This window comes from Nycticebus coucang, chromosome 17, assembly GCF_027406575.1.
Source record: "Nycticebus coucang isolate mNycCou1 chromosome 17, mNycCou1.pri, whole genome shotgun sequence".
In the NCBI taxonomy this organism is placed as follows: Eukaryota; Metazoa; Chordata; class Mammalia; order Primates; family Lorisidae; genus Nycticebus; species Nycticebus coucang.
In genome coordinates, this window is record NC_069796.1 from 35390712 (window position 1) to 35415919 (window position 25208).

The following is a 25208-nucleotide window of genomic DNA, read 5'->3' on the forward strand; positions in this document are numbered from 1 at the left end:
TCCTGCTCACCAGACCTTTGCTAAATGAGGAAAATGTTCATCTGACATTTCCTTTTGAAGAAAAAGCATTTTGAAAAAAGATAGTTTTTTTGGAACCGCTTGGATTTTTTTTTTTTTTTTTTTGCCACACATATATATAAACCTAGTTTTACCTTGCAAAGAAATATACAAGCCGCTTTTTCCCGAGGAGGCGGAGCAAGATGGCAGCCGAGTAACAGCTTCGTTGCATCTGGGCACCGTGAGTCTGGGGAGATAGGACTCCAGGCATCTCTGGCTGGTGGGATCTGCCTATCATCACCCCTGAGAGGATACAGGGAGTCAGTGAGAGACTTCTGGACCCCAAGAGGAGGACTAAAACAGTGGAAAACTGGCAAGAGGTCGCGTGTGTTCAATCCGTCTAAACCCTCCCGCAACTGTAAGTTCAGTAGCAGCAAGACTGCAAACCAGAAAGGCCTTACCTGTGAACTGTTTTGGTGTCTTTGGACTTGGCAATCAGCTGAACTGCCTTGGGGAGAGCCTGAGCGGGAGTATGGAGAACTTTGGCCTTTGTCTAGGGCCCCAGTCTGAGCCACTGAGCCAGACGGAGCTAATAGTGTTTGGCTCTGGGTCACAGGCAGCCATTGTGAGCAATCTGCCCCGGCAAGCTCGGCCCTCAGGGTCGCAGAGCTAGAATTGGGTGGGAGCTGGTAACCCAGGGATCAAGTAGCCTAAGGGCGGGGTCTGAGCTGCCTTGCAGCCCTAACCCTCGGGGGCAGAGGGAGACCAGTTTTGGCACACAGGGTAAGTGGATAGCCACTTCAGCAGTGATTCCAGCGAGAAGCAATTCCATGGGAAAGCTTCTGCCCAGCAAGTGAACAAGTTCAAAGTGCCTTTTAAGTGGGCTGAAGAGAGATTTAGGGTGTCTACCAGCTGGGGTTTGAGAAACTATCAGCCTCAAGTCGTATCAGAACTGTGATTAACATCTCATACCCCAGAAGACCACGTGTTGCCCAGACAATATTCAATAACATATACATACTGCTGTGTTTTTGGTTGTGTTTTTCTTTTTTGGTTTGGTTGTTTTTTTTGTTTATTTTGATGTTGTTGATTGTTGTTTTGTTTTCTAAGTTCAACCTTTTCCATACAGATCCTTTTTCTTTCTCAATTTTTCTAGTTTAATTATAATTTCCCATTGCTGCCTATTTCAATAATTAGAACTTCATTTTTGTTAGTGTTTCTACCGCTATTATTTGGTTTTCCCCCAATTTTATCCCGTAAAGTTTTCTGTTTGCTTGTTTTGGTTTGATTTATAGCATTTTTGTCTTTCCTATCTACTTGGTGGAGGTGGGGTACTGTGTCTTATCAGGTTAGCAAAGAGCTGCTAACCTCAAGGGAACCACCCAACTGGGCACACCCAGAAGGTGGTTTTTTTTTAAGGTTGTATCAAAGTACCCTACTGTACACCTATATTGCTCTGTCTCCCTCTTTCTGTGCCTCTCTTCTTTTTGTCAATATTCCTTTTACACACCCCCTCTCCTTTCTCTTTCTTTTTTTTCTTATCACTCGGTCCTCCTTTCTTTCATCCCTTTTTTGCTCTTCAACCTTCTCACCCTTCTGGTCCTGTAACCCTTAGTCCACAGGCACGAGAACTTAAAGAGCAAGAGGAAGTGAAAGGAAAATTAGGGCAAGGAAACAGATAAAAGAAATCACTCATGAGGAAGAATCAGCAGAAAACTCCAGGCAACATGAAGAACCAGTCCAGAACAACCCCGCCAAGGGACCATGAGGTAGCTACTGCAGAGGATTCCACCTATAAAGAAATGTTAGGAATGACAGAAAGGGAATTTAGAATACACATGTTGAAAACAATGAAAGAAATGATGGAAACAATGAAGGAAACTGCTAATAAAGTGGAAAATAACCAAAAGGAAATCCAAAAACAGAATCAAATAAGAGATGAACGATATGAAGAATATAAAAAGGATATAGCAGAGCTGAAGGAACTGAAACAGTCAATTAGGGAACTTAAAGATGCAATGGAAAGTATCAGAAACAGGTTAGACCATGCAGAAGAAAGAATTTCAGAGGTAGAAGACAAAGTTTTTGAGATAACTCAGATAGTAAAAGAGGCAGAAAAGAAGAGAGAGAAAGCAGAACGTTCACTGTCAGAATTATGAGACTTTATGAAGCGTTCCAACATACGAGTTATAGGAATTCCAGAAGGGGAAGAAGAATGCCCCAGAGGAATGGAAGCCATACTAGAGAATATTATAAAAGAAAATTTCCCAAATATCACCAAAGATTCTGACACACTGCTTTCAGAGAGCTATCGGACCCCAGGTCGCCTCAACTCTAACCGAGCTTCTCCAAGACACATTGTGATGAACCTGTCCAAAGTCAAGACAAAAGAAAAGATTCTGCAAGCTGCCAGAGTAAGCGCCAGTTTACCTACAGGGGCAAATCCATCAAAGTGACCGCAGACTTCTCTAATGAAACATTCCAAGCAAGAAGACAATGGTCATCTACCTTTAATCTACTTAAACAGAACAATTTCCAGCCCAGAATTCTGTACCCTGCTAAGCTAAGCTTCAAAATTGATGGAGAAATCAGATCATTTACGGATGTACAAACATTGAGGAAATTCAACACAACAAGACCAGCTCTACAGGAAATACTTCACCCTGTTCTGCACACTGACCACCACAATGGATCAGCAGCAAAGTAAGAACTCAGAAATTAAAGGACAGAACCAAACCTCCACACTGATGCAAAAAATAAAACTAAGCAATGGACTCTCACAAAATAAGACGAATAGAATACTACCACACTTATCAATTATCTCAAAAAATGTTAATTGCTTGAATTCCCCACTGAAGAGACATAGATTGGTTGACTGGAATAAAAAACACAAGCCATCCATTTGCTGTCTGCAAGAAACACACATGGCTTCAAAAGACAAATTAAAGCTCCGAGTCAAGGGTTGGAAGACAATTTTTCAGGCAAATGGAATTCAGAAGAAAAAAGGAGTTGCAATCTTATTTTCAGATACATGTGGATTTAAAGCAACCTAAGTCAAAAAAGACAAAGATGGCCACTTTATATTGGTCAAGGGAAAAATGCAACAAGAAGACATTTCAATTCTAAATATTTATGCACCCAATTTAAATGCTCCCAGATTCTTGAAACAGACCTTACTCAGTCTGAGCAATATGATATCTGATAATACCATAATAACAGAGGACCTTAACACTCCTCTTACAGAGCTGGACGGATCCTCTAAACAGAAATTAAACAAGGATATAAGAAATTTAAATGAGACCCTAGAACAACTGTGCTTGATAGACGCATATAGAACACTCCATCCGAAAGATAAAGAATATACATTCTTCTCATCACCCCATGGAACATTCTCCAAAATTGATCATATCCTGGGACACAAAACAAATATCAACAGAATCAAAAGAATTGAAATTTTACCTTGTATCTTCTCAGACCATAAGGCACTAAAGGTGAAACTCAACTCTAACAAAAATGCTTGACCCCACCCAAAGGCATGGAAATTAAACAATCTTCTGTTGAATAACAGATGGGTGCAGGAAGAAATAAAACAGGAAATCATTAACTTCCTTGAGCATAACAACAATGAAGACACAAGCTACCAAAACCTGTGGGATACTGCAAAAGCAGTTTTGAGAGGAAAATTCATCGCTTTAGATGCCTACATTCGAAAAACAGAAAGAGAGCACATCAACAATCTCATAAGAGATGTTATGGAATTGGAAAAAGAAGAACAATCTAAGCCTAAACTCAGAAGAAGAAAAGAAATCTCCAAAATCAAATCAGAGATCAATGAAATTAAAAACAAAGAATCATTCAGAAAATTAATGAAACAAAGAATTGGTTTTTTGACAAAATAAATAAAATAGATAAACCATTGGCCAGACTAACGAGGAATAGAAAAGTAAAATCTCTAGTAACCTCAATCAGAAATGATAAAGGGGAAATAACAACTGATCCCACAGAGATACAAGAGATCATCTCTGAATACTACCAGAAACTCTATGCCCAGAAATTTGACCATGTGAAAGAAATGGATCAATATTTGGAATCACACCCTCTCCCTAGACTCAGCCAGGAAGAAATAGAGCTCCTGAACAGACCATTTTCAAGCACTGAGATCAAAGAAACAATAAAAAATCTTCCAACCAAAAAATGCCCTGGTCCAGATGGCTTCACACCAGAATTCTATCAAAACTTCAAGGAAGAGCTTATGCCTGTACTGCAGAAATTATTCCAAAAAATCGAGAAAGAAGGAATCTTCCCCCAACACATTCTATGAAGCAAACATCAACCTGATACCAAAACCAGGAAAAGACCCAAACAAAAAGCAGAATTTCAGACCAATCTCACTCATGAATATAGATGGAAAAATTCTCAACAAAATCCTAGCCAATAGATTACAGCTTATCATCAAAAAAGTCATTCATCATGATCAAGTAGGCTTCATCCCAGGGATGCAAGGCTGGTTTAACATACGCAAGTCCATAAATGTTATCCACCATATTAACAGAGGCAAAAATAAAGATCACATGATCCTCTCAATAGATGCAGAAAAAGCATTTGATAAAATCCAGCATCCTTTTCTAATTAGAACACTGAAGAGTATAGGCATATGTGGCACATTTCTAAAACTGATTGAAGCTATCTATGACAAACCCACAGCCAATATTTTACTGAATGGAGTAAAACTGAAAGCTTTTCCTCTTACAACTGGAACCAGACAAGGTTGTCCTCTGTCACCTTTACTATTCAACGTAGTGCTGGAAGTTCTAGCCAATACAATTAGGCAAGACAAGGAAATAAAGGGAACCCAAATGGGAGCAGAGGAGGTCAAACTCTCCCTCTTTGCTGACGACATGATCTTATACTTAGAGAACCCCAAAGACTCAACCACAAAACTCCTAGAAGTCATCAAAAAATACAGTAATGTTTTAGGATATAAAATCAATGTCCACAAGTCAGTAGCCTTTGTGTACACCAAAACAGTCAAGATGAGAAGCTAATTAAGGACACAACTCCCTTCACCACAGTTTCAAAGAAAATGAAATACCTAGGAATATACCTAACGAAGGAGGTAAAAGACCTCTATAAAGAAAACTGTGAAATCCTCAGAAAGGAAATAGCAGAGGATATTAACAAATGGAAGAACACACCATGCTCGTGGATGGGAAGTATCAACATTGTTAAAATGTCTATACTTCCCAAAGCAATCTACCTATTCAATGCCATTCCTATCAAAATACCAACATTGTACTTTCAAGATTTGGAAAAAATGATTCTGCGTTTTGTATGGAACCAGAAAAAACCCCGTATAGCTAAGGCAGTTCTCTGTAACAAAAATAAAGCTGGGGGCATCAGTATACCAGATTTTAGTCTGTTCTACAAAGCCATAGTGCTTAAGACAGCATGGTACTGGAACAAAAACAGAGACATAGACACTTAGAATTGAATTGAAAACCAAGAAATGAAACTAACATTTTACAACCACGTAATCTTTGATAAACCAAACAAGAACATACCTTGGGGGAAAGACTCCCTATTCAATAAATGATGTTGGGAGAACTGGATGTCTACATGTAAAAGACTGAAACTGGACCCACACCTTTCCCCACTCACAAAAATTGATTCAAGATGGATAAAGGACTTAAATTTAAGGCATGAAACAATAAAAATTGTTTTATTGTTTCAAAGAAAGCATAGGAAAAACACTGGAAGATATTGGCCTGGGGAAAGACTTCATGAAGAAGACTGCCATGGCAATTGCAACAACAACAAAAATAAACAAATGGGACTTCATTAAACTGAAAAGCTTCTGTACAGCTAAGGAGACAATAACCAAAGCAAAGAGACAACCTACACAATGGGAAAGGATATTTGCATATTTTCAATCAGACAAAAGCTTGATAACTAGGATCTATAGAGAACTCAAATTAATCCACATGAAAAAAGCCAACAATCCCATATATCAATGGGCAAGAGACATGAATAGAACTTTCTCTAAAGAAGTCAGACGAATGGCTAATAAACACATGAAAAAATGTTCATCATCTCTATATATTAGAGAAATGCAAATCAAAACAACCCTGAGATATCATCTAACCCCAGTGAGAATGGCCCACGTCACAAAATCTCAAAACTGCAGATGCTGGCGTGGATGTGGAGAGAAGGGAACACTTTTACACTGCTGGTGGGACTGCAAACTAGTACAACCTTTCTGGAAAGAAGTATGGAGAAACCTCAAAGCACTCAAGCTAGACCTCCCATTTGATCCTGCAATCCCATTACTGGGCATCTACCCAGAAGGAAAAAAATCCTTTTATCATAAGGACACTTGTACTAGACAGTTTATTGCAGCTCAATTTACAATCGCCAAAATGTGGAAACAGCCTAAATGCTCACCAACCCAGGAATGGATTAACAAGCTGTGGTATATGTATACCATGGAATACTATTCAGCCATTAAAAAAAATGGAGACTTTACATCCTTCGTATTAACCTGGATGGACGTGGAAGACATTATTCTTAGTAAAGCATCACAAGAATGGAGAAGCATGAATCCTATGTACTCAATTTTGATATGAGGACAATTAATGACAATTAAGGTTATGGGGGGGGAAGCAGAAAGAGGGAAGGAGGGAGGGGGATGGGGCTTGGTGTGTGTCACACTTTATGGGGGCAAGACATGATTGCAAGAGGGACTTTACCTAACAATTGCAATCAGTGTAACCTGGCTTATTGTACCCTCAATGAATCCCCAACGATAAAAAAAAAAAGAAATATACAAGCCATTTTGATTTGACATGGTATCACAGAACAACGCTACATTCCTAAAGAAATCTTTCAATAATTCAGATGAATTCACAATTCTAATTGAATTCACATTCAATTTATTATGTTCTTAATAAATTTTAACTACTACTATCTGTTCTTATAGAGATAGAATTTTGGCTAACACCTATCCGTGTGTTAGGCAACACACTTTAGAAAGATGAAGCTAATCTACCCTGAGTACCTCATCATTCAACTTTAGCATATTGTGAAATTGATAATGCCATGTTGCATTTGCACAAATATAGTCAACAATATTTATGACCTGTTGCAAAGCGTCACTCAAAATCGCTTTAGCACAGAAATTTTGCTGATGTAAGGTACAATGAAAAAAAAAATGAGAGCATCTGGATCCATGAATACTTTCTTTTATCTGTGCAATTAACCCTTCATGTTTTCTTGTCATGGAAGGTGCACTGTCTGTACATACACTCACTAAATTTACCAAATGTAGTCCAACTTCACGACTTATCTTGAAAAGTGTTGAAATCTATTTCCCATGTTCTGTTCACAAGAGCACCCAAAGCAAGTTAACTCTCCATTGCAAAGAAAATCTTCTGTTAGGACCCAAATGAAGTATAAAATCTGCATAAAGTGAGTAATATAAGTTGATTCATCCAAAGTGAGTAACACTGATATTTTCCTTTTGATGTACTGCATGAAATTGTTAAGTTGAAGCCTAATTCATGCTGTCCATCAGTTATGGTTCTCTTTGAAACATTGTGGTATGGTTGTACTCTGAAACCTTACTAGGGTCTAAGCATCCTGTAACTTCGACAATGAATTCTTTCACAATTTCTACATCACTGAATGATGTCACTCCCTCCCCCTGACCCCCGCCTACCCCCAAGTACATATGCTACTTTATAAGTTATTTCAGTGGCTTTATTTTCAGGTCTGACTGTTGCTTGAAAGAGTTGTCTTTGCCCTTGCTTCCTATCTTTTAATTTCTGCAATACAACTTTCTGTACGGCGAAGAAATTTTTGTGCCTCGTCCTTTAATTTAAAATATTTGTGGTCTTTATGAATGTTATTGCTGATGGACATGAATTTCTTTAATGTTGAGACTGCAGTATCACAAGGCAAGCAAATCATCTTATCCTACTCTTTAGCAGAAACAAGAAAATACAGCAATTCCTGATTCTAACAAATGTGTGTTCTTCCTTCAACTTTCTCTTGTTCTTCTTTAACGTGATAGTCTGTTAAGCACACAGAATTAAGAAATACTGTCAAGCTGTGCAACTATTCAGAAATTCCACCTCAAACAAAAACACAGTGTACTGCTGTTAATGCTCGTAACAGACTGATGCACTCAACACCTGTGAACTCTCACCAACCAGCCTCTTGTGGTGCCAGTCAGGTGGGGGAAGTTATAACTAAATCACGAGCATAACAGCTGTCAATTTACCCTATGGCTTACTAAATTCTGATTGTGCTGGTCAATCTAGGAGGATTATTTCATTGAAACTTAATTCTTTGGCATTTTAAAATATGATCATTTTAAAAATAAAATAAAAGTATAAACGACAAACAAAAATGTCTTAATAAAAGTAAAAGTATATGTTCTTTAAATTTGGATTCAGTCAAAAGGCCTCATTTAAGGACCTTCAAAGCCACAGGTTCTCCACCCCTGGCCTATAAGTTCAGTTTTTAATGGGAAATGCAAATCAATACCACAATGAGATCTCATCTAACTTCAACGAGAATGGCTCGTGTTAAAAGTCCCAAAACAACAGATGCCGGTGTGGATACAGTGGGAAAGGAACTCTTATACACTGTTGGTGGGACCGAAAACTTATAAAACCTCTATGGAAAATTGTATGGAGATACCTCAAAGAACTTAAAGTAGAGATACTTTAAGTGACCCAGAAGTTCCACTGCTGTGTATGTGTATGTATATACATATATATATACACACACATATGTATATACTCAGAGGGAAAAAAAGTCATTTTATAAAAAGGACACCTGCACTCACATTTTATAGAAGCACAATTTATAATTGCAAAGATGTGTAAACAACCCAGGTGCCCAACAATATGTGAATGGTTTAATAAAATGTGGTATATGCATGCCATGGAGTATTACTCAGGCACAAAAATGATGATCTAACACCCTTTTGGACAACCTGTAGGGAAATGGAAACCATTCTTCTGTGTAAAACATCACAAGAATGGAGAAACAAACACAAGTATTCAACACCAAATTGGAACTAATTGATCAATACTTAGGTGTGCAATGAAAATCAATCTGGGGGTGGATTGAAGGTGTGCAATGAAAATCAACCAGGGTTCACTTATGTGTATGGCTTTGACTCAATCTGTACAAAATATAGTATGTAAACAAAACATTGAAATCTAGAAAGAACACAGACCAAAGCAAAACACAAACCAACAAAGGTTCCAACAACTTAGAACTTCATGCGAAGAATTCTATCAAGTTTGAATATTGATACTTCACTTCACGTAACAGACTCATTAGGGCTCCAAGGTGAAATTTCATAGACAATTCCCAAATGATATTACGGACTGAGGATTTCCAGAGCTGTTCATAGTCCAGCAGCAGAAAACTTCCTAAAAATCTAATTTTTGACCCAAGATCCAGTCGAACAACAAAAAAATTGTGTAGAACTGAAGGAATTGATAAGAAAATATAATTTTGGTTGTTTTGAAACATTGTTGGTATCATTTCTGGTGTGATATGCTAGAGTCACTGCTCTTTCTTTTGGAACTATCTCTCACCATTAATTTAGTGGTCTGTGCTTTTGTGAACATCTTGAATCATTTTTAAATAGGAATCTTATCCTCACTGACCTTTCAGAATTCGGTGACACGTTTCTGAATCTCTTTACTTTTAATGGCAATGTAGTTACTTGCATAGGTTCAATAAGAATGTGTTCTAATTTTTTTTATTTTTGCAGTTTTTGAGAATGTGTTCTAATTTTTACCAGTAAATAATTGAACAAATAAATGGCACAATTATGAATTGTGCTTCTATATAACCCATCTATTTGACAGTGGGTCTCATTTATTCATGTATGAAGCCCATCCTTAGGAAACAAGGGCTATTCTTCATTTGGAGGATTCTCCCAGAAAACTGGCCTGTGGCCTTTTTATGGAAGTTAGGAAATTTTGGCAGATTTGCTAGCCCTTTAGGAGACAGGCATTCATCCCCACTTATAGATACTGAAAACAAAACAGTGGTGATGACCTTGGTTTGGTCAAGAGCAAATTAAAGCAATAAACAACATATTTAGAAAGCAGAAGCTTTTGAAACTTGCTAAAAAGAGTCTTAAGAAATCTGCAGACAGTACTTAATTTTCTAGACTATGCAGTTGTTTAATACCACATGGCTTTAGATTTTCTGACCAGACTCAAGGAGGCTTATGTAGATTAATTAACTTTTAATACTGCATTTATATAAATGAATCAGGCCCAAGTGCAATGAAATCAAGAATCAAGAATCAAGAATAATCTTTGTAAATCAAGAATAATCTTTGGAGATTATTTATGATCACAGGGCTTCATGGTTTACAGTGTCTTTCTACATCCTGAGTTAAAACTCCTGGAGAACCTTTAAACACAATATTCCTAAAGTTACCATGAACAGATTTAGACTTGAAATCTTCATCTATTTGCCCTGGAAAAGACAATATGGTTTATAAATGGCCAAATGGATAAACACTCACACCCTGTTCATTCTCCTTTACTGCAAACAGCTGCTGGCCTTAGACGTCACAAGCACACACACACCCCCCCATGCACACATCCACACACCAACATGCAACATTTTCCATGAAGTAGCTAACTAGGATAGTGAAACCCAATCCCACGGAATGTAAATCCAAACTTCCACCTTGGGTCTCATTGGAGAAGGCTCAAAAGGGGGCCGAGATCAGTGGGACAACATTACTCCCTCCACCAGGAAAACATCTAAATAAGCCAAACTTTTCCTGCCCCTCTCAGCCATGGAAGAGAAACAGCTACCATGGGGAGGTTTTCTCTTTCATCTGTCCCCTGGCTCTGTGCTGCATTACAAGCAGAATATATTAATAAAGAAATGCTTTGGGGAAGAATACTCTCCACTGTTGTGACATCTCTGTAGTCTCTGTTTTGATATTTGGCCTTGAGAAGTTCAAAGGATTTGAGAGATTAGAGTTCAAGAAAGACCAAGATGTACCCCAGGGGCAGGCCCTGGTCTTAGAAGCTGAGAGGCCTGCTCCTCCCAAGCCATAGCCACTTTGACCTCCAGAAGAACCTGGCACATATCTTGGTCTAAAAGAATTATTTTCAGACACTCAGCCCTTCCTCTTCTTTTTAGTGGTAGCTGAGAGCAATTCAGTTTAGGGTCCCTAAACAAGCTGCGTACTTCTTTGCCAAGTCTGCCCATTTCCTCTGCTTGTTCCTGGCACCTAGGACAGAGCTTGGCCATGCCATCCAGCCCTAACACACACACCCCTTTCAGATCCCCACTCACTGTTCTTTTCTGCCTTGTGTTTCAGTGGTTCAGGCTCCGGGAGACACGGACAGGGCCCATCACAGAGGATGGTGAGGCTCTTGCCAGTAGAGCAAGCGTGGAATTCCAACTTGCACTGCAAAAGAGAAAATAGAATAGGCCTTAAGGACGCAGCTGCCACACACCTCTGCCCAGTTTCCTTGGAGGAAAGCCAGTGCCTTCACTTCTCACAAACAAAGCTTCGGGAGAATTCCATCTCAGTTAAAGTTTTGAATTAGAGGACACTGAATAAGAAATGGCCCCTTATATTTTTCCAGATGGCACAGGATTACTTCTAAAAACACTAAGGAAGCACTGAAAGGCTAACATTGGTTACTGAAGGTAAACTCAAAGGGCAGCTAAAATTGTTACTATGAAACTTAACATCTGTGAAGTTCTATCTGGTACAGCAAAACCTCTCCCTCCACCACAGAAGACGTCTTCTTCTCATTTCCTCCTGTGCTTGCGCACCACCCCGCAGCTCATTCAGCCTGTCATGTGTTCTTGCTGGGGAAGAAGAGTAGCAATCTCTTTACTAAGTCAGGATGGCAACCAGAGGCTCAGCCCCTTCCCCTTGGAAGCAACGAGGAATGAATGCTTTTGCTTCCACAATCCAAAACCTAAATTTACACCAGTCTGTCCCGCACCAGAGGACGCCTGTGGTCAAACTAGCCTGTGACGTGCTAGACATGTTTACCCAATCCTAGGATTCTACTTTAGAAGCCTGTAAGCCGTATCTTCTTGTCAAACTTTTATCAGGAACAATGGTAACATTTTGGTCACTTTCTACTAGCTCTTAAGTTTCAGTGAATTCAGAACACAAGCAAGAGAGAGGGATGTTATTTACAGGTGCAAAAGATCCCAACAGTCCTCAGCATTTTTAGCATTCCTACATTATGAGAAGACACTGAGATTTAGGTTAAATAACTTGCAAAAGAGCACAAAGCTCATTCTCACCCATGCCTGAGTCCAGGGCTCAGCACTTAGCTGTGTGCCCCACAACACTATTTGTCTCATGTGGATGGGGCTTTGGTACACATACATCCATGCTGAACCATCTGTGACTAATTAGGTAACTCTGCTATTGGCCTAGATCTGAGCTGTCTGAGCATTTACTCCCTTTTTGCCTGTAAAATTCTCAAGATCAAGGTCTGTGTGTAATCAGTCTTTTGCAAAGACCCACAGGCCCAAGACCATGTGTGTATCTGGTAGAGGTTCAAAGGAAGAAGAGATAGGTGAAATTTACTGAGCACCCGCTGGGCATGCAGCTCTTATCAGGTGCCATGGGGAATCTTTCAAATGAAAGAAAAGAGGAGATAGAGTCCTTGCCCTTGGAAAACACAAATGCATACCTTTGAAAAAAAGTCCACGAGCATTTGCATAGCCACACACAAGTAAGTGCTGATAACTACTGGCTCACTGTGATAGGACAGGCTACTCGGGCCCCATACTGATCACACACCAAAGGCAGAGTGCTTTAAACCTGCTTCTGAATATACTGGATGTGCTCCTGTGTCACTCGGCAGTCACCCACCCCTGCAGGGAGAGAGCAGCAGTGCGGACCTGTGGAGCATCGGCTTCCTCGGGCAGCAGAGCACCTCTCGTGCACACTTGCCAAGTGTCTAGTCTAGTGTGTGCCCAGCACAGCGGCAGGAGCTGTGGGGCTGTGTTGACTTGATGAAGAAGCAAAAAGAGTGTGTTCCAGTGAAGCCATGTGGGTGTGACGGTGAGGTGAGGCTGGATGCGTGCATGCATGCATGCGTGTGTGCGTTCCTGTGTGTGTGTGTGTGTGTGTGTGTGTGTGTGTAAGTTCAGAGCACAAAGGAAGCCTACAGGTACAGGACGTGCCTGCAGACAGCCAAGAGGAGCCCCCAAAGGTAGCAGGTGCAGGTCGCAAGCAGGCAGCTCTTCCACATAGCGCAGCACACGCGCAGCTGCCCACAGCTGGCCGCTGCCCCTCCTCCCCTCCTGGCTAGCTCTCTGGAGCAACGATCAGCTTTTCTACAGAACCCCTATAGCTAATTTAGAGAAAAAACTATGTGTAAATCTATTTTATAAAGTCAAAGTTGTTATGCTTATTTATTATAAAGCCTTATCATACTGAAGCTGTTATTTCCTGTTTGTATCTGTGATGGACAGGGACTTTTCCCGAACACTCCCTGTTCTCCCTGGGAGAAGAACCTATCCTTCTACTCACAGCACCGTCTCTTGCTGGGCAGCACCTCCCTGTGAGAGGGTCAACTTCCTCTCTGCAGTGGGTGACCCCAGCCCTAGCCACATGACTCGTTCTGCACAGTGGGTGGTTAGCAGGAGTCACGCCACTCACATTGAGAATCTCCATTTGGTTCCATCGCCTATCTTGCTCTCCTCCCTCTCCCACAAAAAATGATCTGCCATGTAAGAGCTGCTCCTTCTCTTTCTGCCCAGGACTCAGAAGGCAGAGAACATGGAGCTGAAGTTAACCCAGACCTAACACGCAACACAGACAGGGACATATGGTTTGTTGTTGTAAGCCCCTGATACCTGGGGGTCATTTGTTACCACAGCATAACTTAGCAAAAGCTGACCAACAAGTGGCTGACTTCCTCCTAGACCATGAAGTACTGAACAGCAGAAAAAGGTCTTGTCACTGCCACATCCCTGGCACGATATAGCACGTGTACAGCCCTGGCATGCAGATGTATAGAAGTAGCTATTGAATGATGAACGCGCGAGGGATGGCACAGTTCACTCTGTCCCAGCCGCCAGGACTTACCTGTCTGCCTGCACAAGGACTCCATATTTAAGATGTTCATCCTGAACTACCCTTCAACTGACCTGATGAAGAAGCAAAAAGAGTGCTCCCAGGTCCTTTCTTTCAGGACTCAGCCTGTCAGTCTCCCTGCTCACCCCGGCCTATCACTGGAGCGGGAGCCTAGTACATCCACTTCCCACATGCCCAGAACACCTGTTCCCTGGGCGGCCTTGCCATGACAAGAACCCCTGTGGACTGTAATCCCTGGGACTCCAGCTCCTTGGCTGGACTGCCGTGTCCTCTCCTCGGCATGCCAGCCTCCTCTCTGGTTCTACCAAAAACACTGCACCAGTGAAAATCCTAGTTTCAAGGGCACAGAGCTGCATTTTATCTTTCACAAAAATATGTGACATTTAAATGAAGCTCAAAAGGCTACATGTGTAATTCCATTTCTTTTCATTTTTTTATTTCAGACTAATATGAAGGACGTGTGATTAGGTTATATAAATCGCCTTTGTAAGGTTAAAGTCCCCATTGTAGTTGGATTTCATTTTTTAGAAAGCTCAAAACATGTTATTCAGAGATACACACATATATGGGGAAAGCTCCCTGATAAGGAGGAGAAACAATGGCAAATTCTACCAAGAAAAGTGTCACCTCCTGAGGGGAGCCAGGCTCGGCCAGATGGGAGCCACAGAATTCCATGATGTTTTATTTCCTAAGGTGCATGTCAGATTCTGAGGCTTCTGTTTTGTTACCATATTTGACAACATCCATAAAATAGTACATATACTTTTACACATCAAATATATCAATAGATTGTACTTCTTACATTAAATATCACATATTTACGATAAAATCTAAAATGACGTGTATCTGCTTCTAGGAGGTGACACCCAGGCAGGAACCATACCTCTGAGAAAGTGGATGCGTGAGCAGGGCACACGTCGGGGATGCCCTCTGGGCAGGGGTGAGAGGGCAAAGCTCTGCATCTGAGCCCCACATCTTCTCTGGCCAGAAGCATCCCAAGGGCCTGCAACTTGGGTACCTCACAAACGTCCCCTTCCCACAGCACATCTTTTCTCCTCATCCCTCAAGTTACCCTCCCAATCACTTTTCATCATCCTCTCTCTCCCAGGTTCTTGCTTGAGAAGAGTAGCTACTGAAGCCAAATGCTGATTACCATTGCAGCTTCACACAGAGGAGCCATATAAATCCCCAGGTATAGGGCTTCCTGCTCAGCGGGCCTGTACCACCCTGGTTGGTTCCCTGATTTTGCATTTCTAACCTCCAGAACTATGAGACAGTAAGTTTCTGGTCTTAAAGATCCAGTTTGTATACAGTACTTTGTTATCATAGCCTAGCAAATTAAAACACCTTCTAAGTACATTTTTAAAAAGAGATAGACTCGGCTCGGCACCTGTAGCACGGTGGTTATGGTGCCAGCCACATACACGGAAGGTAGAGGGTTCAAACCTGGCCCAGGCCAGCTAACCAACAATGTCAACTGTAACAAAAAATAGCTGGGCGTTATGGTGGGCGCCTGTAGTCCCAGCTGCTTGGGAGGCTGAGGCAAGAGAATCACTTGAGCCCGAGAGTTTGAGCCTGCTGTGAGCTGTGACGCCACGGCACTCTACCCAGTGTGCCAGAGTGAGACTCTGTTTCAAAAAAAAAAAAAGAGAGAGAGAGAGAGAGACTCAAGAGGCTGAGTCAAGAGGATTGTTCAAGCCCAAGAGTTTGAGATTGCTGTGAGCTATGATGCCAAGGCACTCAACCCAGGGCAACAGAGTGAGACTGTCTACAAAAAAAAAAAAAAAAAAAAAGAAACTCTAAAGAATAAAAACACTTTGCCTTAGGTTTATAAAACACAGATCTGAATGCCAAGATGGCTCAGTTCTAAAGGAAAGAGGAGAAAAAATCACAAATAGCAGCCTTGAAAAAAAATGAGCATTTGGACCCAAAGAATGTCGCCAAGTTCTATTAGTTGCGATGCAGAAAAGAGGAAATATAAAAAATTCAAGACGTTATATTGATTTTATGATAAAGCAGTTAAATAATTAACTCTAACTCTCCAAAGGAAGAGAGTTGAGAAACTGGGAAATAAATTAAGGACTTTTAAACATAAGACTAGAACCCATACTTATATAAACACAAACAGAAATACAAATACAAACTCCTGAAACTTTTAGACCCTTGACCTGCTAGAACAGAAATGACTTCCCCAATCATTGCAGAAGTGGAGAAACGAGAGGACTGAAGATGGCACGAATGGACAGAAATATTTAAAATATTCAAAAATAAATGTGCTAGCAGATTTCCCAACCATTTTCCCCTTCTCTTTTGCATAACACTCCCATACGTCAGAATGAGTGAATGTTTTCCCATAAATGGCCGGTAAATCTTTCTCTTCTACGATTTGTAAAGCAAAACTAACAACCTCTCTGTGGTTCACTGCTCACGCAGGTCTCAACTGAGTACACTTCTCCTCCATAACGCACTCTTTGCTTTGCCCTGTGTGCTCTGGGTATTATTTGTAATGTTTTATTTAAATTGCTTTCTCCACTGTATTTTATCAACCTATCATCTATTTTTAAGCCAGACTGTTGATGGCTCACAGTTGACAATTTTGTTCACAGTTGATGAATTCTGATTTGCTTTTATTCACCCAAAATCATGTCACAGTAGAGGGGGAGAAATAATCCTGAGGCTTTGCTAGCTTTAATAATTGGGCGTGAAGTGAGTGGCTGCTGACTGCCCCAGTTGGATTCCACACCCATGGTCTCAACTGATGGGGAGCAGCCACTCGGCTGTGCCCGGGGGCTGGAGGGGCTCAGTGGTTATCTGAAAGAAGCTGTGCAGAAAGGCAAGGGAGGGTTCTTCAGTCTTATTCAGAACCTTACCAAACATACATAGATATGGGTGTTCCTTCTTGCATTCAACAAGCACTCACAGAGTGCTTATGATGGGCCAGGCCCTGTTAATCACAATTTTTTTTGCCAAAATGGGTTTTATCAATGGGACAAAGGCCTGGTCCCATGAAGGTTAGATGGCGGATGCTAATGAGAGCCAAGGAAAAAAACTAAGGAGAGCAAGAGACAGAAGAATGGAGAGAGGACGGTGTATTGTACGTGTATAAGGAAATCTTCCAGCAAGGTGACATCAGGCAAGGGGAAGAGAGTAAGGTGAGTCAAGCCCCTGTCTGGGGAAGGGGAGTCTAGGTAAACGGAAGGGCAAAGGCCCTGAAGTGGAAGATTCTGGCTACACAGGAGAAATAGCAAGGAAGCCAGTGGCTGAAGCCGAGTGAGAAGAGGAGACAGGATCCCTTCAGTGGCACTGAAGGTTGGCCTGCATGTGGCCCAGGGCTCCGTCTCGCCTTCTCCCTCTACGGCCCGCACATGCACACACCCGCTCACAGTTTCACGAGCTGAGACTTCCAAAGAAGCCAGAACCTCAAACTGAAACCAAGCTGCTAAAGCTGTAAGAAAGGAAAAATCTCCTTTTTAAACAAATGAATGCCAGCTAAAGAAATTTAAAAGAAAGGGTAGAATTAGAAAATGACTATTTCGCAACTCCCCATGTAATAATTGAGTCAGGAAAGGATTGTATGATCCTGTTTGTGAAAAATTTGGAGTGACAGTTATTGGGGAATAAAACACTCACACAGTCTCGCAGTGTCTCCTTACAGAATATTTAGTTACTACAAAGAAGAAAATATATATTTTCAATAAAATATGTTGCAGTCACCCCTGAACAGAGGGACAAAGGGACCAAGGGAATGCCACGAGCAGCAGGACAGTCTGGCCTGTGCCCCTGACATAGGAAGGGCACGGTGGTACTTACGAAGTACTTCTACCAGAAACGCTAAAACTGAGTCTATTCATTAGGAAACAGAGAGATACAAAATCGAGGACATTTTATAAAGTAACTCCCTGAATTCTAAAGAGAAAAAGAAAACTAAAACGACTTGAGGTGAGTGGATCATTGTTCTAGATTAAAAGAAATTAAAGAGAGAAAAAAATGCAATGGGTGATACTTGATTATATCTTGACTACTAATTATTATACAAAGCTATAAAACCCATTTTGGGAAAAATCATTGTGATTTCAATGTGAACTGTATACTAGGTGATATCACAGAATTGCTCTCATAGATATAATACTAACCTGCTCAGTGGCTATAGTGACGAATGCCCCTATTCTTAAGGGAGAGATGTCACAGTGTCTGGAAATTACTTCTAAAAAGTTCTGAGGACAGTGTGTATGTGTACCCACAGGAGAGTGCGTGCATGTGGCATAATGTTAACAACTGTCAAATCTCGATGGTAGGTATATAGAATTTATTACAATATTCTTTTAAACTCTCCATACATTTAATAATTGTCACATTAATAGCTATTGGGTAAAGATTAACATGCTTTCCTCAGTGGTGCCAGGAGAAGTCCTCCAGGCCTCCCCTCCCTCTTTTCCCCTTCAGTCCCCTCACCATTCTGGCAGCTCCCCACTGGAGGGTGGCTGTTTGAGGGCAGTGACTGGGTCCTGTTTTCTGCTGTATCCAGGACCCGCCCTGCACTTAGTAGAGAGCAGGACTTCACCAAGGTCGAGGTTTGCTGAAGCACAGATTGCTCTGATTGAAGTAAGCCATCAACTTTGCTCCTCTCCTCTTCTCCTTGTTTGTCAATGATTCAGCGTATCCTTTTTCAGCAAGCGAGGGAGGTAAATTTCAGTCCAGTTCAAGTACAAATTGTCATAGGTTTCCTTTTACAGACAAGGCTGAATAGAGTTTCTATGAATTGTGTAACAAAACCAGTGCAGAGTCTTGCACATCAAATGCCAGAGGAAAGGGGCCAGGCTCAGGTGAGGGAGGCCTAGGAGAAGACGCCTTCTCCCCAAGGGCAGGAGTCTATGTGACAAGCTACAACTCCAGCAAATGCCTACAGCCTCTATTCACAGAGCACTCCACGTGGTGGTGCGCCCAGCAGGGACCTTGGTGAGGAGGCAGCCACCCTGTGTGTGCCAGGCTCACCTCTAGCTGGCCCGGGCCCGGGGCACAAGATTTCCCTCCCCAATAGCACAGGACTGGGGGTTCCTGCATCGCCACTGCTATTCTCACTCTGGGACTTTCACCTGCTGTCTGCTCTCCCTGATATTTTCTTAAGACTGATAATATTTTGAAATTTGAAGTTTCTGTGCAAGGTCTCCCTTATCTGGAATTTTGAAGGATGGTACAGATGAGGAAAGACTTGGAGTTCCAAGATACTGCTTCCTGCACTCCTCTTGGGGAGACGGCAGACCTCAGGAAAGAAGGCCTGCCTGGTGGGACGAGTCACAGGCTCACCACCCAGGCCTGGAAGCAGCAGAGCGCCCCAGAGAAGGGGCCCTGGAGACAGTGACAGTTGAGTACCCTGCCCTGCACCCCCTCACATCCCTCAGGCCTTCACTCAAATGCCATCTCCTCTCCACCCCTTTAACAAATCACAGCAGGCATTCCTGATCTTCTTACACTGTAAGAAGATTGTACTTTTTCCTTTTTCAAAATATAAAACCTAGCATCTTCTAATACACTGCAGGAATTACTAATTTGTTTCACTTATTGTTTCCTATCTGTCTTCCTTGCTAGACTATAAGCTCCATGAGGATGGGGATCTTTTGTTTTGTTAACTGCTATGTCCAAAATTCTCACAACAGCATCTGGTACACAGTAGGTCCTCATAAGAATAAGATGAGTAAAGGAAATGAAGGAGAGCAACGGCAGTGTGCAGAAGCGACTGGCCAGCCCGCGTCTCCACACAACCCCAACTTGATGGCTATAAGTAAGAGCCTGGCCCTTGAGAGGACCCCAGGATCCCAGGGAGGAGGCAAATCCACAAAATAACCATGCTTAAGTTTTCTGCAGCCCTATAGGACAGGATGTCTGAGTAGAGACGAAATGAATGACACAGAAATGAAGGGGTATGCTGCGTGTGAGGACGCAGAGTCTGCCCGCTGCAGTCTCCCCTCCTCCCTGCCTGGCTCCAGTTTCCCTCCCCCAGGCTTCCCAGGGGCTCCTGTCTCTGTGCCCCAGGGTGATACCCTGCTAATCTCTTTACATATCTGCTTCTCCAAGAAAATAGGCATCTTTGTCCAGAGCCTAGCACGAAGTACAGCCACTCCTTGACAGATGATGGGTTTACATCCCAATAAACCCACTGTAAGGTGAAGATACTACCAAAAACGTCACAGTTGAACATCACAGCTTGGCCTAGTCTACTTTAAACGTGCTTAGAACATTTACATTAGCCTATATGGGGGCAAAATCATCTAACAAAGCCCATTTTATAATAAAATGTTGAATATCTCATGAAATCTGTTGAACGCCATACTGAAAAGGAAAAGCAGAATGGCTATTTGGTACTGGAAATACTGCTTCTACTTAAGTCATATGACTTTCACACTGTTATAAAGTCATAAAATCAGAAATTGAGCCATCGTAAGTTGAGGACCATCTGCACTTAATAAATATTTATTCCAGCAACGCCTGTAGCTCAGTGGATAGGGCGCCGGCCACATACACCAAGGCTTGTGGATTTGAACCCGCCAGGGCCAGCTGAACAATAGTGACAACTGCAATGAAAAAAAAAAAATAATAAGCCAGGCGTTGTGGGGTCATCTGTAGTCCCAGCTATTCGGGAGGCTGAGGCAAGAGAATCTTGTAAGCCCAGGAGATTGAGGAGATTGAGGTTGCTGTGAGCCGTGATGCCACAGCACTCTACTGAGGGCGTCAGAGTAAGATTCTGTCTCAATAATAATAATAATAATAATGAAATAAATAAATATTTATTCATGGGTGATACCTCATGTAATCCTGTGGGAGAGCAGGTGTTCACACGTTCAAATCAGAGATTAAGAAACTGAAACTAGAGAAAGGAAGTGACTACCTCAGGGACACAAGGCAAGTAGCAGATTTAATTTTTAACCCAATCCCTTAACTTCTCTGTTGTCTGATGCTGCATGTGCTGATTCTCAGACTTCTACAACAATGAGGGTTTGGCAAACCCTTTGCAGGCATCCTGGGAGGGCTGAGTGATGAGACAGACAGCGAGGAGGAGAGGGGAGTGACTCCAGAGCTGGGAAAGGGTAAGAGGACAGGAGGTTCCGCCTGGAGACTGCCTGGTGCCCAGCTTCAGGGAGGAAATGGACCTGGCTGGACACGATTCCTAACGTGCCAAAATATGCCAAATGAACTGCTTTGCCAACTTGACTTATCACTAGTGACAATGATGTTACTGAAATTCACTCTAAATTGTGTGATTAGCTAAGATCAACTTATAGAGTGGAGCTGATTAGCTCATAGACCTGGATCAGATGATGTGGGCACTTTCTCTTGTGTTCTAGAAGCCGACAGGCACTCGGACTCGGCCTCTCCTGGAGGTGTAAGGGCCTGCAGGGATTCCAGGTTAACAGATCAACTGCCAAGTGTTATTAAGGGTGCTCTCTCCAAGCAAAGCACTCACAGTCAGCAGTCCGGAGCAATCTAGCCACAGCCTCAAAATGGAGTCGCGCTGGTAGGATCAGCCCTCTGAACCCGACTGCCACCTGAGGGCAAGCCTCTGGAGGGGGCTGTTCAGGTTCATGTGGCCCAAGGCCACATGTGAGCAGGAGAGGCTTGCTGAAATTAATTGGTCACCTCCCCAGGAACCCTAGGAGGCTAGGCACTATCATTTCCCTATTACAGATGGGAAGGAAAAACAGGTAAGAAAAGAGGGAACACGAATAAGAGTGAAATAAGGAGACAGCAAGAAAGGCAGTCAGTACAGGAGGCATGGCAGGCAGAGAGGAAGGAAGGAAAGTGAGAAGAAATAAGGGAAGAGAGTGGAGGAGATGCTCCAAGTGCAGGAGAAAGCACAGTCCCCAGAGAGACCCAGGAGGGGCAAGAGGCAGTGTGGGCGCAGGGACCTCCCACACACACATCTCTCGCCCAGCCTGAGTGTGTGGGCTCAGGCAGCTCTAGGAGGAAGGAAGAGAATGTTCTGAGGTGCTGGCACCTGCTTAAAATAAAAACATCTCTGCTGCTATAAATGCCCTCAGATGCCAGTCTCCCTGCTGTCCTGGTTGCTTGGCGGGCTGGCCCACGCTGAGCCTCCTCTCCCAGCTGCCTCGCCCCCCACTGGCTGGGGCAGTCTCCCCCACAGACAGCATGCACTGGAGGTGGAGGGCAAGTTTGGGTGGCACCTAATTTCTATCATGACTCTCACCTCTCCTGCTGTGGTGATGGGTGGGAACCTGTCTGCACATCTCACTGCAAATTTCAAGGGAAACTGACACAGCTCCACTGCTTACTAAGGGTGACCAGCCGAGCAATTTGTATAACCTGTTCAAGTGTCCATTTCTTTCTTACTAAATAAAGATAATCCCTACCACCTGCAACTGTCAGGAGAACGGAATGGATACCTAACCATCTCCTGTGCTTGGTGGCATTCTGGGCATGTGGAAGACAATAAACCTCAGCTTCTTCCTCCACTCCCCACCCGATCTCCATTCTCACACTCCTTCCTCCAATAGCTTCCCCACATCCGAATGATTTTATAACATGCAAACGTGCTTGTGACATCCCACACCAGCTTACGACCATTCTTTTTCCCTACTATCCTAACATTAAAAGTAAAGTTTTTAGCACAAAAAGGCCCTGGAGACCTGCACCCCATGTATCCCTCCAGGCACGGTCCTTACATCCCTCCCAGACATAGATACGCTCTGGCCCAGCTCACAGATTCCCAAGCAGATCATGCACACTCCACCTTGGTCTGCTCTGCCAGGTTGCTCAGGGCTCCATCCTAGATGCCCTGCTTTGTCCACAGCTCCCCAGGGAACTGTGGTAGGCAGCCCCTCCCAGCACCTGTGCCCACCTCTAACACTGTCTAGAAAATGATCTAAAAAAGAAAAGGTACTAAATAAATGTTAGACTGACAGATGCATGGACAAATGGATGCCAGTCCATTTTCTGACCTACCCAATCGCCTGCTGAGCAACTGACAGGTCTCCGCTATTGTCACCTCCCACACTTGCCCAAATTAGGTCGTCTTTGCATCCGTTTCCAGGCACTGACACTTCATGGCCCCATGAATGGCATCAGGACTCTTGAAGTCCACCAGATGCAAAGCTTGTACTATCCCTCCCACTAACCTTTCTGATTCTCCTTGTTCATTGGGAAGTCAGACCCAAGATCCCAAAATGTGAACATTTTCCTCACCAGCCGTGATTAAAACTCAAAACTCTCTTTTTTTGAAACCAGTTACCTTCTGGCCCTGATCCTGCTTCCCCAACACCTTGCCCTTAACTCTTCAATGCACACTGATCCTCCAACAGCCCCCTGTTCCCCAGTCCCTGCTCCACTCAGGTGTTCCCCTCACCAAACGCCCTTCTCTTTTCCCATCCCAAACCCTCCCCACGCAGGCATGTTCTCCCTTGGACACGTCCCTGACCTCTCCTGCCCTTGCAGACCAACCTACTGTCCCCACCCCACCCAGCTACATGTTGTCCTGTGCCCGTTCCTGGGGTTTCCTCTTGTCCCTCTAATATTTTCTTCCCAGTTATATTTAGTTGCTGGACATCAGGGCATGTATATCTTCATAATACAGATACGAGCACCACATATAAGTGTATCCTCCATGGTACTGGTAGAAATGGCTTATAAAGTCTTGAAATGCATATAATGCTTACTGTAAGTCATCACGCACCTGGCATTGTGCTAAAGGCTTTACCAGTACCTTCTCCTTCAACAATCACACCAGCTTCTACATGACTAAGCTGACTATAACAACCATCTTACACATGATAAAAACAAGGCTCACAAATCTTCTTCATGGATGAAAGCCACCTTCAATTTGCAGAGCCAGAATTCAAACCCAGGCTACCAGACCCTAAAGGCTGTGCTCTTCAGAGGTTTCAGGTGAAGATGTTTTCTGACTTCTAGGAGGTGCTGACGATGGTTTTCCCTGGTAGCCCTCGTGCCTGGAGGAACTGCGTCTGCCAAACAAAGCTGTGTTACACAATGGTGGGGAATTCTCTCTGAGCAGTACCAAGATAATATGTCCTGAGCATTACAGAGTTCTTCCCAGATGTCTCTGTAGGGCCCCTGCCAAGATTCCACAGAAACATGGGCTCCAGGAGGGCAGGGATCTCAGTCTTTTCATTCCCAGACGCACCTGAGGCACCCTGAACAGAACCCAGCACACAGTAGCTGCCCTTTATTTGTGGAACGAACGAAGAATGAATCAACAAATGAGATAGAAAGCAGGCCTCCCGAAGCCCTGCCAGACCTACCACCAAAGAAAAAATGTGCTTCTTGGAGAAACGAAGGTAGAAAACCACAGACATTCTAAGTGACTATGTCTGAGAGGCCACTTCAGGGCCACCAGGGAGGGAGGATGGCCACACCACGAACGCAAAGAAGGTCAGAGTGAACAGAAGTCCACATACATCAGCTCTGTAACTGCCACAAAGCAGCCCAGGAATGGCCTCTTTTGTGTCTTCAAACCAACTTTCTCCTGGTTCTGAACTCCTGAGGATGCAGGCTTTATAGCTACACTACCACTCAGAGCTCAGACAATGGTAAGGCTGGCTGCTCTGTTTTAATGCCCTCAGCATGGGCAGCGTCCCCTGTCCAGAGCATCTCTGCAGATCAGCCCTCTGAGGGTTGGTCCTGGCCCAGGGTGTGCCCTCCTCATGCTGTTTTGCATTTCTCGTCATACCAATACATGGCAGAGGTTCTGAAGCAGTGGCCTCTCTTTGTCTCTGTATAAAAATGACCTTCTTCATTTACCTACAGAGACATCACAGAAAAAGGCAAAGACATGCAGGTGGACAAAGAGAAACAGCAGGTTTTTAAAGTAATAGAAAGTCAATATTTCATTCCCCAGTGCCCCCAATGCACTCTGAAGAACAGGAAAACAGATGCTATCTAAGTGTACCTGCTAATTCCTGTCCAAAGCTAACATTTCCCAAGGTCAAAAAAAAAACAAAACAAAACAAAAAAAAAAACGCCATTAAAATCTCACCTCTGACAGCCACCCATTCAACCTCGCTTTCCTTCTGCACTTTAGCCTCGTTTCTTCCTGTCTACCCCTCACTTGGCTCTA

The 25208-nt window shown here is 42.9% G+C and overlaps 1 protein-coding gene across 1 annotated transcript in view; it reads right to left on the reverse strand.

Annotated features, from left to right (window-relative positions):
• SPOCK1 (SPARC (osteonectin), cwcv and kazal like domains proteoglycan 1) overlaps positions 1–25208 on the reverse strand; it is a 573572-nt gene that overhangs the window by 95922 nt on the left and 452442 nt on the right. Inside the window, exon 6 of the mRNA XM_053567058.1 lies at positions 11344–11458. Within this exon, the coding sequence (XP_053423033.1) occupies positions 11344–11458 (115 nt within the window). The remainder of the gene's footprint in view (positions 1–11343; positions 11459–25208) is intronic.